General features: G+C 38.4%; 1 protein-coding gene across 1 annotated transcript in view; it reads left to right on the forward strand.

The window, feature by feature from the left end:
• The window catches only part of LOC110312287 (contactin-associated protein like 5-3), a 579,184-nt gene that overhangs the window by 293,834 nt on the left and 265,646 nt on the right, over positions 1 to 19,704 (forward strand). Inside the window, exons 9-11 of the mRNA XM_029470910.1 lie at positions 227 to 491; positions 7,266 to 7,415; positions 11,040 to 11,211. Coding sequence (XP_029326770.1) covers positions 227 to 491; positions 7,266 to 7,415; positions 11,040 to 11,211 — 587 coding nt within the window. The remainder of the gene's footprint in view (positions 1 to 226; positions 492 to 7,265; positions 7,416 to 11,039; positions 11,212 to 19,704) is intronic.

Below are 19,704 nucleotides of genomic sequence, written 5' to 3' on the forward strand. Positions count from 1 at the left end.
GATCACCCTTAGAGATACTATTGGAATCTTGAAACATTAACAGAAAGATTCCATCTGAACAATCCTGGTATATGTGTCCCTTTAATATGGTATACCTGAATGTTGAATAATCCCCAAATTAAGGTGACTTTGGTTGGTTGTTTATACCAACTGTTATATTGCAGAATAAAAAAAAAGTCTTTTAAATGTTTGTTTTTTTTTTTTAATTATTATTATTGTTTTTCAGGGCAATGTCACCTTTTCCTGCTCAGAACCACAAACTGTCCCCATCACATTTGTCAACTTCAGGAGCAGTTATTTGCTGTTGCCTGGTACCCCCCAAATTGATGGACTGTCAGTGAGTTTCCAGTTTCGAACATGGAATGAGGATGGTCTGCTTCTGTCCACAGAACTGTCTGAAGGCTCAGGAACCCTGCTGCTCATCCTGGAGGGCGGGACTCTGAGGCTCCTGATTAAGAAATTGGCCAGACACGGAACTGAAATCTTCACAGGTAAAAATTCTGTGATTTCTTCTGTAATTAACCCTGCCTTTCTCTTCTCTCTCCTCCTTCTCCTTTTGTTCTACCCCCTTCCCTCTTCCATGTGCCTTACTGTTGTTTCTAACCATCCTCTGAGCTTCCTTTTTTCCTTTCCTGATTCATTTCCCCTCTCCTCTTCTCCTTTCCTGTGTTTATAATTGTTCACCTAAGTCAACCAAAGATAAGTTCCTTTCCAAAACATAGTAAATCATACACAAAGATAAATCTTTGGTGATAGAAATGGTCTCAGGCTTGAATATAATTTTAGCATTCAGCAGTTAAAACTTGACATTTAGGTCTGTCCTACAAAAATAGCACAGTCATATTCAAGCTCAATTTTTCTGTCATACACTAATTATGACAACTCCAGATGATCACCCTGTCATACACGGACAAAAATCCGACAGATCCATTGTGCCTTGTATTGTGAGGCAGGTTTACACAACTAGGAAAGCTTGAGCCTGTCATTTATGGGCAATACAGTGAGAGGGCTTGCTGCTGATATTTGGCAGTGGAGTTTTAGCTAGTTGGATACTTCATCAATCAAGGAGCATTTGGATATGACCCTCAAAATACTAAGGGACACACGGAAGCATATCTCACCTCATATCCTGACACCCCAGCCACTCTTCACTCAACTGGGGACAGAAGGTTACACAGACAAATTGTTAATTAAGATCACAACTCTGTAAGTAACATGACATGTCACAAATGAATATGTCAGAGAGTGGAGGTTACAGATATTTACAAGAAATTGCTGAGAAGCAGTGTATTCAAGAGGAAGCCCTTTTTTGACTTATTCATTTGTATGGTTCTTTCTTTAATTATTTATTGATCTGTAATGATATGCTCCATTATAACAATTTTACATATTCATGTAGGTAATTTTATCATGTATACCCCATTGCCTTCTTTTGTCCCTCTCAATTCTGCTGGTCCGGCTCTTCTTTTTAAATTGTCCAAACCCCATGTCGTCTTCTTAAGTTGACCAATAAATTTAATAAGAATTACTTAAAGAAACATATGTGAGGAGTTATTTACAGGACCGTGAGCAACTTACCAGTGACCATACTCCTCCCCTGCCACTGTTAACTGCCTAGAAGACCATTTCACCTCCATGATGGAATGTTGATGGGCTCAGTTTTGTATAGGTCTTTTGCAGGTTGACATGCATGCTTTACTTTTCATCTCTCAGCATCTGTGAGTACTGAATATTTTTTGATTTATTAAAGTTAGTATATTATTTGACCATCAGCTTTAATCTACTTTGTGTTATATAAGTGACTAGAGTCTAAAGTTAAGAGATGCCTGTCCCCTGATCATACAGTTTATAAAAAGGATTAATGCAGAACAAAGGGCATGGACAGTAGGAGATGAATGTGGACAATGGAGGAACTAGAAAGGTAGCGTATAGATATGACAGAGAAAAGATGTGTGCTATAAGTCAGTTCAGTGGTCTACATGGAAAGCTGAATGTACTAATGTAAATTCATAGGGATTTTGTGCAGGGATGGATGTTGCAGAATAAGACAGAGATTGTAACTTGCCTCAAGAAGGAATTAACTTGTAAGGCAAATAAGAGGTTTCATTCACTGGCTCCATAAACCTTAGGGACATGTGCATTGAAGGCATTATATAATTATTCCTTGTATTGGTCTGATGTTACATGTCTCTAGTCCCAGAACTGAGAGGCAAAAGTGGGAATATCATGAATTTGATGCTTTAGCAACAGTACAACCTCGTTTAAAAGACAAGGGCTCAAATACAGCATAATGGGGCTAGACTGAACTTGCTTTGGAAATATCAGGTCCATCCTTTGGTCCTCAGCCCCATGCAATATCCTTTTTTTTTTCTTTAAATAACTGGGTAGCTTATAACACAATGAGGCAGGTAGTAGGGTACAGAGAGTGTTGATCATGGATCCCTGCGCTTGTGATAAGAAGAAAAGCATCAGTGGTGGAGGGAGGGACTTATCAGGTAAAGAACTTATACTCAAAGCTTGAGATCCTGATTTGATCCCTAGCACTGAGCTGTAGGTGTCAGGTAAACTAATCACAACTATTGCACATTTTGAAGGAGGTAGAGGTAGAGGAGACAGAGCTGACAGAAGCAGAGGCAGAAAGAGAAAAATGAAGAGAAAGAATTGGAAGTTTAGGCAGAGGCAGGGCAGAGACAGAAAGTTGAATAGCAAGAGAAAGAGGCAGAAACAGAGGCAAATCAGCCAGTGAGATGTACACCCAATGAGAGCACCTGTCTCAAAGATTACATTGAGAAGTAGATGAGTTGGTATCTGTTGTCAACTCCTGGCTTTTATATAAACATGTACTCCCTCATATATGTATTTACATAAATAAACAGACACATATACATACAAAAAATGTGGAGGAGAAAATATTGATGAATGTGGTAATTTGTCTACTATACAAGGAGTGTTAATAGCATTTAATATGGATAAACAAATGGTGTCCAAGAAAAGATGGCTCAGGCAACAGAGTATAAAAGCAATAGGTAATTTTGCCATATTATTGGCATTTCAAGATTGTCTTATTCACTTATTTCTATATTCTCTTCTTTGTTCTTACATAATTTGAAAGTAACTTGGAATTAATAAGTAAAAGTAGATGATATGCCACTATAGAAAAACATCTGAATTGGAAAAGCATTTAGGAAACCTAAACTTAAAAGTTGAGTGGTGCCCCAGTCTATTGTGTGTGTTTAACAGAGGAGGAGACTAGTTTAGAAAGATTAAGAAATATGTCTAAGTTCCTGGAAATTATAAGTCTCATGATTTTAAGTAGGGTGTGAAAGGCAGAAAAGAAAAACCTGCAATGGGTTCATGCAGCTTTAACAATGTTGCCAGCTGGACAGTGCTTCTCCTGTTTTGTGTATGACTGATAACCTTGTCTAGCCACAGTTCACTCTGATATGCCAAAAAGGTAATGCCCTAAGCACAAATGACAACTTTTCCTTCTTCAGAGAATCATGAGTGCAAGAGACATAGTCTATTCAGTAAAGTATAAGGACCACTTTAAAAAGTGGGTATAACAATGTGTACCAGTAATCTAGGGATGAGGAAGCAAAGACAGGTTGATCACTTGGAGTCTATGGCAAGCCAGCCTAGCCAACTTAGTGAGACTAAGGACACTAATCTCAATCTATCAAGGTGGAGGGACTGGATATATGAAGACTGAACAGTTAAGAGCTATTAACTACTCTTGCAGATGACACATCTTTAAATCTGAGCACCCACATGGTGGATCACAGCCATCTTCGATGCCTTCTTCTCTGGACCTAGGATAGGCATATGGTGGACAGACATACATGCAGGGAAAAAGTTCATATATATATATATATATATATATATATATATATATATATATATGTAATTAAAAATCATGTCTTCTGCATGTGTGTACACACATGTGCATGTTCACCAATATCACAACATGCACACACACACATAGTCCATACAAAAACAAAATATAAAGTAAATTTTCTTAAATTCAAGTGGTCCTGTGGGAATGTGAATTGGTAAATTCACTTGAGAAATCTAATGGAGAAATTTTGCTGTGGTTCTCTGATGGGAGTCATGTGTAGTTACTATGCAACATAGAAAAGTCAAACACAATATACAGATGAGAAAATTGAGAATAAACACTTGTACTAATATATATATTCTCAAATATATAGTATGATTGTTCATACTATATACTATATATACTAAATATATAAATACATATATATACATATTTATACACACATATATATACATATTTATACACACACATATATATAAATATTTATACACACACATAATATATATATATGTATATATATATATATATATATATATATATAATTTGCGGAAATTGGTTTGAGTAAAATATACTTCAGAACCCTGTTTCAAAGGCTCTTGCTTGATGGTCTTTCTGGCCTGGCACACCAGGCCTTGGTGACTGGTTTCTCTTCCCTCCTGCTTTGATTGTCATCCTTGGGACATCTCTCTTTCCATTATCTTTTTATATTCTCTATGACCCATATCATTATCACCTAGGTAGATGTCTTTCAACTAGAATTTTTGCTCCACGGGCTAAAAACTCTGTCTCTTACATACTCTGTAAAACATTTCTAGACTTAGTAGAGTAACACTTCTTTTTTCCCTGACTGTCATCCTTGTCTCACCTAGAGCTGTAAGTTTGCAACTGTTTGCTCTTGTGTATGTTTTGCCTTTGATTTTGTATTAGCATATGTTAATTATAGGTAATTTATTCATTATAAAATTTTCATACATGTATAATATATTTTGATCATATTCATCCACATTTCTCTCTCTCTCTCTCTCTCTCTCTCTCTCTCTCTCTCTCTCACTCTCATATCTGCTTGCTCCCATTTCTATTGATCCCTCTTGTTCCAAACTAGTTCCTTAACTACTTTCGTTGTCTTGGCTTTTAATAAGCCAATGGTTTCCGTTAGTGTTGTTTATAGGAGCATGAGTGGGCAGCTACACATCCTGAAGTACCTTACTAGTGGCTACACTACTCAAGTATATGTCCTCTTATCCAGCAATCATTAATCGGCTGGAAACCATACTTGTTTAAGGCATCTCAAGCTGGTTTCACTGTAGAATAGGGTGTTGGTTGAACACACCTTGTGTAGGTCTCATGTGGGGGATCATAGTCCCTTGAATTTAGGGATGCAAATAGTCATGCTTTGCCCAGAATCAGCCTTGTTATCTATTGGCTGGCTTGTTAGGTTCTTTGTCTTCCTCATTGGTATTTCATGCTTTCTGTAATTGTCCCTGACTTTTAACTGTGGGTCATTCCAAAACACAAATGCATTAGATGTTAATATCTGTACCTTCCCAACCCCAAGGCTGTTTGGACTGTTCTTCTCATCAGTGTTAGTTCATATGAGTGCCTGGGTACTTAAGCTGAAGTGTTTACACATAAAACTTTAGTAGCAGTTACTAGAGCCATCTTTAAGAATGGTAAGTGCTCCACTTTTGCAGGTGAGGAATCTGATGGAAAAAAAAGGCAACTTAGCCCACAGTCGGGAAAATTGAAGGTCATCTGAATGCAGATCATGTTTAAGTTCTGTGTTATTGTGGCCTGAGCAATCAATATGACTTTTATTTTCCAGTGTTTAGTGGGTCATATACAACCAAGAATCTCCATAAATAAAAATTTTGAAAGGAAGTTACTGACCCTTCAGGACAAATTTCTAATTCAGTTTCTTCAATAAAATAGGTCAGTGTTGCAGTGCAGCTGAATGGAATTTGGAGTACAGGAAAAGAAAATGCTGCATTTGATAAGCAACCCCTTTTCCCTCTAAATACCTAGTAATTTTCTTCTGATCATGTTTTATTCATTTAGCAATGACACCAAACTGATATAATCATCTTTGAAAGTGATGAATTAGCGGTCAAGAAAGTCAGGTGACTCAGGCAATGTTTTATGATAAAATCAGGAAGAACTGTTGTAGTCCAGTGGACAGTTGAGCCAGTAAAGTTGCTCACCAGCAAGCCTGAATACACGAGCTCGATTCCTGGGATACTGGTAGTAGCTAAAGAGATTCAACTCACACATTGTCCTTTGATCTTCACATGTGGACCCAACCACACACAGAGTCAACTAAATATATTAAATTTTCTATCATTGGTATTCAATTGGTCTGTGCTGACCTCAATAGGAAACTCTCTCTACCATCCAGCTTCATCCACTTCACTAATCTGACATCAAAGTAGAAGCGACCATGTCTGAAGAATGGGTCGATGTGGGGCATGGGGAAAGCTAGTAGTATGTTGAAGAGGATATATTCAAAGCATGTTATATTCTTAAATGAAACTCTTCTTGTGTAGCTATGATTAATACTGTCACCTTGATAGGATCTAGATTCACTCACAAGCAAGCCTCCAGGATGACCCAAAAGGGATCACCAATATTAAGATTAGACCGAGGCTATCTGTAAGGGACATCCTTGTGTATGGTATTTGATATATAAAGACCCATCCTCACAAGTGTAAGCAGGGCCATTTGCTGGTCTGGATATCTGATCCTGGATGATATACTGTAGAGATAGCAAGGTGAGAAGCATTATCTTTTCATCTTTCTCTGTTTCTTGATTGTGGATATGATATAGAAGCTACTTCAAGCTCCTGCTGCCCTGACTTTCACGCCATAGTACCATTATTTTATTCATAAACTGTGAGATAAAATAAAGTAGTTATCCTCCCAGTTAAATTGATTGGGGTATGTGATCACAGCAATAGATAAAGGAACTAAGAAAGTAAATGTGTATAATTAAATAATTTCCCTGAAACATTGAAACGCAGTGGTAGAGTCATTGTATAGGATATTTGAAGTCCTGGTTTTGATCTTGTAGCTATTGGTTTAAACAAAATCTTGCAAAAGCTTTCACTAAGAGCAGGATACAAACTTTAGTAAAGTCGGAGGACTAAAATATTGTATATCCCCTCTGTCTGAGGATCCATTTGCCAGTATCATTTGGGGCAGTTTTAAGAGGTTTTATTTTGTTTTGTTTTCAGCTTTTTCCTCTGTAGCCACCTATCATCATACTAGTTAATATATAGCATTTCTTTATTTGGCATATATGTCTCATATATTTGTTTTTTCCAGGTTTTTTTCCTAAGAAAAAACCTATTGGAAATGGTTTAGGAAAACAGAGTAAGCTGTAAGGCAGAGGAGATAGATGACTTTGATAAAACAGCCTTTCCTGTTTCTCTTGCAGGCAGTGGCTTGAATGATGGCATGTGGCACTCTGTCAGCATCAGTGCCAGGAGAAATCGTGTTACTCTCACACTGGATGATGATGCTGCATCCCTGCCTCCAGACACCTCCTGGCTGCAGATATATTCTGGAAATAGCTACTACTTTGGAGGTAATTTCCCTAGCCTTTGATATTTCACACACACACATACACAAAAAGAATCAGGGAAATTACTGTACTACATGCTCTGTCAATTCACCAACCCACCCCATAGCTGTGCATGCATGCATGCATATGCATTCAAACACCAAAATCTCAGACAACTGTGCAAATGTTATCTATCTAAGACAGCAATAAGAGTACTTCTACTACTAGAGCTTGTTTACATAACTCATCAAAGGTTATCCTTGTAACCATGCCAAGCTCCTTGATTTCATGTTGGAGATGAGAAAGACACCTGGAAACTCAGAAAAGAAGCTGAGAGGCAGGAAATACCTGGCTAGGTGATTGAGGTCACCCCACTGCTATTTTACTTTGTGAGAACTTCCCATGTCTTGGAGATCATCCACACCCATGGAGGGTGAAAGGGAAATTTGTAAAGAGGAGATAAGAAATCCAAGGGACAAAGGGAGAAGCCAATGCCATTTCTGAGTCATTGCTTTTTCTAATACTTACTGAATGCTGGCAACACTTCCAATGACACAATAACGCCTACTTCTGCAGCCAGTTTTCTGCTTTATAGAAGCCATATCTAACGGAAACTTAGTCCCCAAGGTTCTCTGACATCAATCTCTTACGATATAGTCCCTGGACTCTTTTTCTAGAACACATGTAACAAAGCTAACTTTCAGAATGACTAGGAAATATAAACAAGAAAAAAAATTGTATGTTTGTTGAAGCTTAGTGGTGAAGGGTTTACTCAGCATATAAAAGGTACTAGTCTCTATGCATGACAACATTTGCATACATTCCATACATACTGGACTGTTTCCCCTACCTCCCAATTCCCTTCTACAATGTAAATAGTGGTACAACGTGGTTCAGATCTTGTAGATATGAGCTTGAGTTAGCAGTGCCCTAGCGTTGACAGTTCATTCCCATGAGGTAACTAAAAATAAGCACTGTGAAATAGCATTCACTGATGAGATAGCAAGATGGGCAAAGACACTTATCACTCAAACTAAGAATTTGAGTTTCAATCTAGGAACCGATAGTGAGAGAAGAGAATGGGCCTCACAATTCTGTCTTCTGACATCCATACTAACATGTTGGCACATGCATGCTTACACTCTTTCTGACACATGCATAATAATAAAAGCAATAACAGCAATGATACATACACTGTAGATACCCAGAACTAATCACACATTCTACACTGATCTCTACCCCAAACAATGTAGTCTCATCTCCAAATATACAACTCACCCCTTTCTTCCCAAGGAAATGTGTCATGCTTGAAACAAACATAAAAGATCTTTGCACATGTATAAAATACATATTTAGGGTCTACTTAGAAGTGAGTTGTGTGCAACAAGACCACTGAAGTTGGATTTTTGCATGAGGAAATACCATAATCCTTCACCCCAAATCACCATTACATGCCTAGCTATAGCATACACTTTTAGTTTAAAATGTGTCTATATGATAAATAATATAAATGGTGTTCACTGAAATAAAATAATCTATAAGTTGGAGAGATGGCTTAGTCATGAAACTCTTGCTGTGTTAGCATAAGGTCCTGGGTTTGGACCCCTAGAGACATGAGACAGCCAGATTCTTTAGCACATGACTGTAATTTTCATTCCACTCAGGCCAGCAAACCTGGTGTCTTCAGTGGCAAATAGAAAACCCATCTCAGACAATGTAGAAAGCCCCAACTCCTATAGTTGTCTTTTAATCCCAATGCATTGGCTATGGCACTTGCTCACCCATACTCATATACATTGTCACTCAAAGATTAATAAAATCATAATAATCTGTGGGAGATTATAGAGACAGTCAGTATATAGAGCAGATTCAAATCAATGTTCACTGCAGCCTCATAGTAAAAGCAACATAATGGGACCTACTTCTGAGCAATGGTCTCAACTCTAAGCTGTGCATACTACATTACATATATAACTTATCAGTGTGGAAAGAATAATAGTCAGGAATCTATATCCAGTCAAAATATCCCTGAATAATCATATTAAAATAATCTTTTGAAATATCACAGAATCATCATGGCTCTCCTTCCCCCAGCTGAGGTATTACTAAATTTTGTATTATTTTCCAGGGCTCTAGACTTACAACATGAATATTTATCTATGATTTGATCAGTGTTTAAACAAACCTTCCACACACAGACTAAACATTTAATGAAGATAAAAAATGAGCTTCAGCAATATAATAGTCAACTTCTATAAATTCTCTCTACAGCTTCAATTAGAAGTTGTACTACATCTCTTCATTTTATAGTGTTCCCACGAACTGTTAATGAACTGCTATGCCTCAGCCTCACAGTGGCTGTATATTAGAGATGGCTGAAATAGTTCCTCTTTATTTTTGACATGTTGCTATGTTTTCAGTCTCACATTACCGTATGCTAAGAACCTATAGAGTTTGGAAAGGCACATGTACTCATCTACCCGCCTGATCTTCATCTGTCTGAATGAGGATTAGGTTGGCCTGGCACAGGTGAGGCTAACCAGATACAATGCATTTTTATTTTGAAGAGAACACTCATTAATAGATGTGGTATTACTCTTTTGCTATTCACATGGGCTATTATGGCCTATAACTTTGTGCACTGAAACCTACAGTTCTCTTAATATCTTGATCTTCTTTGCACTACATGTCAAAATCCTGCTTGGTTCCTGAGTGTACCTTTCTTAGGAGCAAATCTTGTGAATGCTCCTCAATTAACCAGAAAATTACTCGGTTGTCATCCTTGCTGCAGCATAATTTCCTAGAAAGTGTTATTCAGAACTGCATTCAGGAATTAGATGTGTGTTTTGAGAGACAACCAAAATTCCAGAGCATTTACAATATGTGAAGAGGATGTGAATTATGTCATTTAAAGGAAAGACAAATAGGTTTCAGGCGGGAAAGTGTGTGTGTGTGTGTCTGAGTCTAGTAGTGAAATTCTTGCTATGCAAGCATGAGAAATTGAGTTTGGATTCCCAGTACCCATATAAAATACTGGGCATGACATGGAACAGCTTGAGTTTCAGTGCTGGTGAAAGCTCCTGAGGTTTGTTGACAACCCAGCCTATCCACCTCAAAAAGGTCCCAGGTGTTTGAGGAGGCAGTGTCACACAAAGTAGAGTCAAGTGAAGGGAGAGCCCTGGAAGACAAGCCAGTCTAGGTAAATTGGTGAAGCCCTAGTTCAAAAGGAGACCTTATATCAAAGAATAAAATAGAAAATTGCAGAGAAAGAAAACCTGATGTCAATCTCTGGCTTTTACATGTACCCACATGACACACTGCATCTTCAGTTGTACACTACACAAGCAAACATATACACGTACACATGCACACACAAAGACACACAGACACACACACACACACACACACACACACACACAGTGGGGATTAAGAAAAATGTCATACAATGACATTTCTTTATGGTGACTGAGAATCCCAGTTTTACTTTATTTTTGCACTTCTTACGGGGCTAGGACTTACAACAAAAGTATTCCCTGTTATGAATAATAAAGTGCCCAAATAACTAGAGCTTACTGTCTTCAATCAATAAGTTGCCAAAACAATAACAGATCATTTCAGTGCTCTTCATGTTTTTTCTCTGTCCCACAGGGTGCCCCGACAATCTCACTGATTCCCAATGCTTAAACCCGATTAAGGCTTTTCAAGGCTGCATGAGGCTCATCTTTATTGATAACCAGCCCAAGGATCTTATTTCAGTTCAGCAAGGTTCCCTGGGGAGTTTTAGTGATTTACACATTGATCTGTGTAGCATCAAAGACAGGTAATTATTGTCTTGTCTCCTCTGTTCCTTCATCACGTCCCATTCTCACTGTTCTGAATATGAGTTTCTGCAACCAAAATTCTAATTCGTAGACATTTACCACACTAGACATAATTCAGTCACCTAATGCATAATGTTTCTTAAAGGATTTCAAGTCCAGAGAAAACGGTTTATATTAGTTTATTCCCTCTTCAAATTAACGTGCAGTAAATGGGATATGCAAATTAAATGCTAATAGAAATTTGTGAAAGGATTAAAATTTTATGCATAAACATTTGATTACTTTGAAGTTAAGAGTAAAGCATAAAAGGGAGGAATTGCTCTCCCTAAACAATTTCATTTTTAGTCTACCATGGGTGTCCTTCCTATAATGTCAAAAGTTTCAGGAAATCTACAGCTAAGGGTTTGGGTGAGCTCAACATGGTTGTCCCCAATTGTGGATGGCTGACTCTAGATCCTACTAACCCCACCCACTTTTTCTTTATTTCTAAGGAAACCAGACAGAAGGATAATGAGAATTAGTACTTTTATTCTACAGCCCAGAGATCTAGTATGACACACTGTTTCTAACTGCATCTCTGTTGGTATTTGGCTACTCTTATGGTAGAAGTTTCTATATTTAAAGTCAGGAAACCAAAGAGAATGGATGCTGAATTTCAGCAGAATTTTGCCACGTTCCTTCTATAGCAACAACCTGCTTCATTCTCTAATTCTGCTTACCCTCTGAAGATATCAATGAGCCAAATAGGTAATTAGGATTTGTTAAGTTTGGCTTTAGAGGTTCTTATTACATTAATTAGTCATTGCTATAAATATACCATGAAATATACCATGATTTGTGAAACATATGTTATCAGTAAGATGTGATAGCAGTAAGTTCATACCATGGTGAGAATGAGGAATGAGATGGAGGAAGTTCAGGTAGTTTAATGAATTAGATCTTAATGAATGAAACAAATCATACTTGGCCAAGTTGAGAAGCTGATAGGAGATAGTGCCACAGATGGTACGGAAATAGAAGGTGACTTGTGTTACCAAGTCAAAATGCCATGACTGCATTTAAAACCCCTAGCACTGTGCTGTATCTTATAACTAACAGCAATTGATAGTTTTCTTGGAAATATTTATTTCCTGAGAAGCAAGTAACTGATGAATTGTCTTGTAACTCACCATGCCTTAAATTCAGTTGACATGCTATAGTTCAACTGATGTGCTACAGTCCAGCTCACAGGCCATACAGGGAAGGGGCATGGCTTCCACTTAGCTAGGGATGTAGACCTGGAATCATCAGAAAGAGGGCCTTTTTACTAGCAGATTTTGGTTTCATGCTCTATGTGAGAACTAAAAAGAAACACCATGGGATTTTGCTAGAAACATGAGTTAAAGAAAAATGATAGGCACAGTTAGGGGAGTTCAAGTGATGAGTGTCTCATGAGTTAGGGGAGAAATGAGGAAAAACATCAGGTACCTTTCCTGGGAAATATGGGAAATCAGCCATGCAGAACACGGCCTCAGTTAATTCTTGAAATGACCACTGTAATTAGATGGAACATTAACACACACTTCTAGTTATACCATTACACATGGAATCACCAACATATCATGAAGACTTCTTGATCCTTGTGTATTTCTTTCCATTTGACCAGCTGGGAAAGTGAGAAATAAAATGTGTACTTTATTAAAATATGCTAATTTAAAGGTCTCCAAATCAAAGCTAGTAGAGGAAATTAATCCCATCCCAAGTCTACATCCCTGGCAATGGAGATACTTCCAAATCATCATCTGGTGCAATATTTTACATGTTACAGATCAATACTGGAACATTTGTCAATTGGGATATCTTTGGTATCCTAATATGCAATCAAGAAAGCTATCATTATTTTTGATTACATGACAGTCATTGCCATCTACTCTGCACCATTACTTTTGTGTAATTGTAGTCTTGAGTAATTAATTGTATTGCATACAAGTGTATTTTGTTTAATAGTATAATGAGAAATGTATGTGATTCCTTTAGAGTGTAAGTGGTATGTTTCACTTGAATTGCAGTGACTTTCCCTAACAAAAAGGAAACCTGGGTCAATGCTATGTTTGGTCTCTCAATGATCTAATTTACATTTGTTTGCAATCTGGGAGGCAGGACCAGGGATTACAAAGGCAGGTGTTTCTGAGTTTTCGTTTTCCTTTCAATTTTGGTAATAAAAATAGATGTCTTAATGAAAATGTGTATGCATGTAAACTAGTAGCAGCGATAGATGCTGGGAGGGAAAAATGTGTAAAAGATGCATAAAATAAAGAGGCAGTTGGTCAGAGGTCAGGTAGGGAAGGAGAAGCCTCAGTGCTTGGGAAAGCAGACACAGAGGGTCTTTGGAGCTCCCTGGCCATCTGAAACTGGGAGCTACAGTTCAGGAGAAACTCCTGCATTGTTCCATTTGTCATGTGTTAATCAGTGTGAACGTGTTAGACTGCTGGTAAGAACCTGCTTATTAGGGACAGCAGGGAATGACTCTGGCTATGGTTTCTCTGCCTGTGCTTCTGATGAACAAGACCATGGAGGCTTGCTTGTGTCTCCCTTGGACAGCAGATACTAAGACCTCTATCCTTGTCTTCTATGTACTTTTTCTCCTTCACAGTGATGTGGGGCCCACCTCCACATCCTGGATTTTCTTTTCTTATTTCCAACTATGCCTCTTACATATTTAAATGTCTTAGTGCTGGTCATTTGGGAGGAAAACTAGGTCTGATAAGGTCATGGCAGTTTTCAAACAAAAGGAACAAAGTTGCTAAAATCTTAAGTAGCTTATGGACCCTTTGAAATGATGTCTGCAAACTGGTAGGGTCAGATTCTTTTGAGCTGTTTAAAGTCTGCCCTTGAAACATCATTTATGACTGGAGAGATGTCTCACTGGCTAAGAGTACTTGATTCACAAGCATGCGGGTCTGAGTTCAGATCCAACACACACATGTAATAAATTAAGCATGGTAACATGTAACTACCTGTAACCCTTGTGTCATGGAAGCAAGAGATGGAAGTTTTCCAGCTACAGTTCTAGTTAGGACAACAGCAGCATCAACAATAACAAAGAAACATAATTACCTCCAAGTTGAAGAAGAAGAACATGTCTCAGTGGAATAAGATGGGGAATGATAGAGGAGAAAAACTGATACCCTACCTGTGCCTCCATACTTGTTCATATACATGTACATACATACACATATTATCCCCTGTCACACACATACCCCCCACATACAAAATAATGTTGGTAAACCTCAAAGCTGACAGATACTGGTTTCTGTGCAGCTTTCTGCAATGTCAGTGAAATTTTGGACACCATAAGCCCCATTCCTTGTGGACTATCCTCATATAGCAACAAATTTGAGGGAGGTCCTTATATATAATCCAGTTCCAGTCATAAACATCCAGAAATGGACATCATGTAGAGGCTGCAAAATCAAGTATGTAATCAGGGCTTATTCCCCCTGGGCTCTGCAAATGTATCCTTAGGATATTTCCTTCTAATCCTTTGGAAAATTCAATCCATTTGTGTTTTCCACTGGATGGATCACATACAAAACAATGCATTCAGTTTCTTCCTGTGAAATATGTCATAAAACATAATTTTCTCCTTCCATTTCTAGATCTTTTTCTCCTAGCACATTTTCTGCTAAGAAAAACATGTGTGTCATCCTTGTGTGAGGATGCTTAGCTTCTCAGCTTGGGCATGGGGAGCTGCAAACACAGAGAATAGGAAAATACTGTGTTGGATAACCTCCACAGAGTCCTGATGCATCCCACCCCATGTGTGGGAGTGTGTTAAAACAGTGGGTAATATAAAAAAAAAAAAGATTGCACTGGAGGAACAAATATCTGAGCTCTTCTCTAAAACTGAGTCTTTAAATCTGGAAACAGGAAAGCCGTGGTAAGGGCTATGCTCCCATAATCTGTATATTTCTCTCTGTGTAAGAAATGTTACGTTACAATATGGTATTCTCTTTTCATGTGTGAAAAGAGCCAAAATTAAAACAGAATCATCTCTGTTGCTTTCTTCTTTTGTAATTTGTCATATTTTGATCTGTTTCATGGAGGAAAAGGAAAGACAGTATTTTACTTAGTAGGTGCTAAATAAACATTCTTTTAATATCACTTTAACTATCTCCACAATCCTATAGAGCTCAGATGGTTCTTCACCTGTGGCCAATCTAGAACATCACAGTGCAGCTTGGTAAAAATGTAAATTCTAGTAATGTGAGATGATTCAACAGTTAAGAGTCCTTGCTGCTTTGAGAGAGCACCAGTGTTTCAGAATATCCACACTGTTAGATCATAATCACTTGTCCAGATCCAGTAGATCTAATTTCCTCTTTTGACTTTCCATGCACATAGTCATACCAGATACATACATATAATTTAAAAACAAAGTTCAATTTAAAGTAGTTAATTATAAATGAAATATCTAGGTGCCAGTCTATAAGTAGAGAAACGACAGGCATAGATATTATGATGCTTTCCTGGAGAGTCTAAAAAAAAAAAAAATCTGTGTTTGAGATCTCTGGCGTTGTCATCTTGGCATTCCTTCTAGGCTCTGCCCCACAGTTAGTTACCTGACAACAGCCTGGCTTACTATAGAAGAGATTGTTTGGGCTCTCCTCTCTCTCCTATACTCTCTGAACCTTCTCTCTCTCTAACTTTCTTCTCTCCATGATCCCTTACTCCCTTTCTTCCCTTCCCCCTCCCCCTCTCTTTCCATTTATTCCTGGCTTGACTTTTTCTTCTCCCCCACACCCCTCTCTCTCTTCCCTTCTCAACTCTCCTTCCCATGTCCCAAATAAACTCTATTCTACACCAGATCTATCATATGACTGGCACTTCGGTACTTCATTGGGAAGGGGATGCCAAGCCACCTCTACCAGCTCACCATACCATGCTCTATTGAACATATCCTGGCTCTCCTTTTTATAAAGCACAACATTAGTGTCATGACTGAAATTTAGAAACTCCCAGGTAGAAACTCCCAGGTTCACATTTCCCACTGCCACATGGACTTTCCAGTCATCAACTTATCTATCCAAACACTAACAAATTTGTAAGTACCCCTCCACACACTCTGGTGAAAACATCCCCTGGTCCCAAAGGAGGGCTATTGAGCTTCCAGTCACTCTGTGGTTTCCTTGGGGACGAAGGCATTCACAGTTATGCCTGGACTTCTTGCTGACTCCTGGTTCTAGGACATTTTCCCGTGGGTGAGATTTTTTTCTTTCTCCTCTGAAAGCAGTTCTATTGTGAAATCCTTGAAATCCTTGGTCTATGTGAACCATTCTCCTCACTTTTGCTCAGGCACTATCCAGAAGTCAGCCTTCCATTTTAACATGTGACAACTTGATTGTCTGTCTTGTGTGTTGTTTTCTAGTTATTAATTTATCCTTTATCAGGATACAGGTAGGAGTAATTAATAACTTCTACTCTTAACCAGAAGGGTATGTCTTCATTGCCATGCCCAGGCTACCTACCACGATACCTCCTGGTCCAAAAAGTTTTCAAATTCACAGGCTAAATTCAGTTCTGATATCCACAAAACAATAATTCTAAAGGACCATTTTCTAGTGCTTTAAAAAGAAAACTTTTACAACTCTTACCAGCAATCTGGAAAATGGAAAGATTTCTTCATTTTATTTTCCTCTCTGCCTAGTTCTCTTGGTGCTTTATCTATCTATCTATCTATCTATCTATCTATCTATCTATCTATCTATCTATCTATCTATTTATTTTGCTTTCCACTTTCCTGGTTTCCTGCCCCCTTGACTCCACCACTGCTCTCTGCTTTCTACCTCACTCTCTTCTTCCCTGCCTGACCTGACCCCAAAGGGCACACAGCATGCTGCACTAGAGCAAAATTGCTGGCAGAGTTCAGCCTCTCTGAGTGTGAGTGCGCTAATTCTCTCATCCCACCTCACTCACATCCCAATCACACTGAACTGAGCTGCCCTGATCTGAAGGGATAATCAACAGGGACTTGGGGCAGGGGAGAGAGAGTGTGAGGGACAAGAGACATGAAGAATGAGAGCAAGACAGTTGCTTGATCAAGATCTGAAAAACTTTTTTCAGGGATGGCAATATAAGCATAAGCAAGAGGAAGCTTCAAGGGACGGGGGAAGAGCCCAGGGGCTCTCTGAAAGACAGGTGGCAATCTTCAGTTCCTGGGACCAACAGTCACAGTGCTCTCTTCACCTACAAATATTCTTTCTGTTTTGACCACAAATGTTCTCTCAGGGCTGTTTATGTAAGCTAGTAAATTTACACAAAGCCATGGTTGAGGCCATGGCTCCCAGAACTGAGCCACTACCTAAACTTCCCTACTCCTGAGGTCACTGTCCACCAAGGGCCAAGCTGTACGCCCCTCATGTTTGTCCACCATGAGGCTGAGCTGAATGCCCCTCATGTCCCACACATTGCACTGCATAGATTCATCTTTATGTTTGTCTCTGTCATGCTTCTACAGTTCTATTCTAAGATAGACAACACTTCAATTAAGAGAAAGTTATCATATGACATCTATCCTGCATTGGTAAGAAATAATTTTAATATTAATTTAAATATTTAAAACAATGAAAAGGTTATATGCTCAATAGATACTGTCTCTCAAGCTTGTTAGAAATCTACTACATGTAAAGTTAAATGTATAAACTTACTATGACAGAGACTTCCAAAGCCTAAGAGTGATCCACCAACCCCAAGGTCTGTAAGAAGATAAGGGCACAGTGACAAGATTGCCTGTATTGTGGTATGATAACCACCGAGGAACACTCCTCCATTGTCTTGACTGCTGCCAGGGATCAGCCTACACTGTAGACAAACAGAAGATACCCAGAGTGTTAAAGGTCTCATATTTGCCTAAGACGAGATGAGGCACTTCTCCCATATTCCTACTGCAGAGGAACAAGCTTCTCATCTTCTGGGTTTGATGGCCAGATTGACTCTGCCTGAGTTGCGAAGAAGACCACAGGGACCTGGGAACTGTTTAGGTAGTAGACTATTAACCAACCTCTGTCACTTTAATCAGTACATGGCACCAAGTTTATAATTTACTCTTTCAGATTTCTGACTACATTGACAGCTAAGGTAACTATACCTTGACAGCTAGAAAACAGACCTAGCTTTTTACCCAAAGGTAAACCACCATCTTAACTCATCATTCAATTTGTTAACTAGTTAAGACTACCATATCTCTTATGAAAAGACAGACAGTTTTGCCTTACTCACAGTGTTCATGATAAAGGACACACAATTTCAGATATAACATTTCACAAATGTAACCTTCTACTCCGTCTTTATCTAAACTCAGTTTCCAGTGATTAAATGCTTTATATTTCCTCCCCTTGTTATGCCATCGTTCTATTGAGACTTCAAAAGTATAAGAAGTTTAAAATCCTAATTTTTGCCAATAAAGTTCTTATAAATTAGCCCAACTCTAATAAAACATTCCACTATATGATCTAACTTTTATAATCACAAGCTCAAATTTTCAGTTTCCTTTCATTGTCTAACTGTAGACTTAAGGTGTTTCTCATGCTAAATCTAGATGATCAACTATCATATTCACAAGGTCAAGGTTTTGAATTTCCCTTAATTGTCTTTTAAATATATACTTCAAAATGTATCTTATTGTGCTAAATTTATTTATATTCTGTCTCCTAGAGATAGAGATAGATAGAGAGAGAGAGAGAGAGAGAGAGAGAGAGAGAGAGAGAAAATGGCTCTTCTTGCTCCTGTTCCATGAAAGGTTTTTGTCTTCCCTAAGCTCACCTTAAAGACTGTTCATGCTGTTAGCAACTTTATCTCTTTTATAAACTTTCGAACCTCCAGGAAACTCACTTATATCTACTTCTCATGGACTACATCTAGATAAATACACCTGCCAAACAATATCCTAAGTTCCCACTTGCTACCTATTCCAGAGTGTGGGATTCCTTTCTAGTTCCCAGGGATTGAGACTCCCCTCACTTCAACCACCAAGACCTAAGGGTTTCAATTTTCTCCCAAATGATTTTAATTTTATTCTCTACCTCCTGTGTGTGTGTGTGTGTTTCAGCTTCTTGTCATGTCCAGGAATTTACACAAAATCTACATCAAGGACAGCTAGAAACAAGCTACAGATGCTTTAAGCTGCTCTCACAGACACAGACACTTCTATTGGACCTGGTCCTTCTTACCCATAGATGATTCCACAGACCTTGGACAGCAAGGACACATCCAACTCTCTTAAGATTGGACCAACATCTCCATCCCCATTTCCTTAGGTTTTCCAGAGACATCATGCCCCAAAGTCAGCAGGAAATAGCTAAACATCAGGATGGTCCTATTCTTGCTTCACTATCACTTCTCTCTAGTTTTTCCTTTTTTTATTTAAACCAAATCTGAGGAATGTTAGCCTCAATTCTAGGCTCCTGCCAACAGCCAGATAAGCCAGGCTAACTTTAAAAGTATCTGTTTGGCCC

Source organism: Mus caroli, chromosome 17 (assembly GCF_900094665.2).
Source record: "Mus caroli chromosome 17, CAROLI_EIJ_v1.1, whole genome shotgun sequence".
Taxonomy (NCBI): Eukaryota; Metazoa; Chordata; class Mammalia; order Rodentia; family Muridae; genus Mus; species Mus caroli.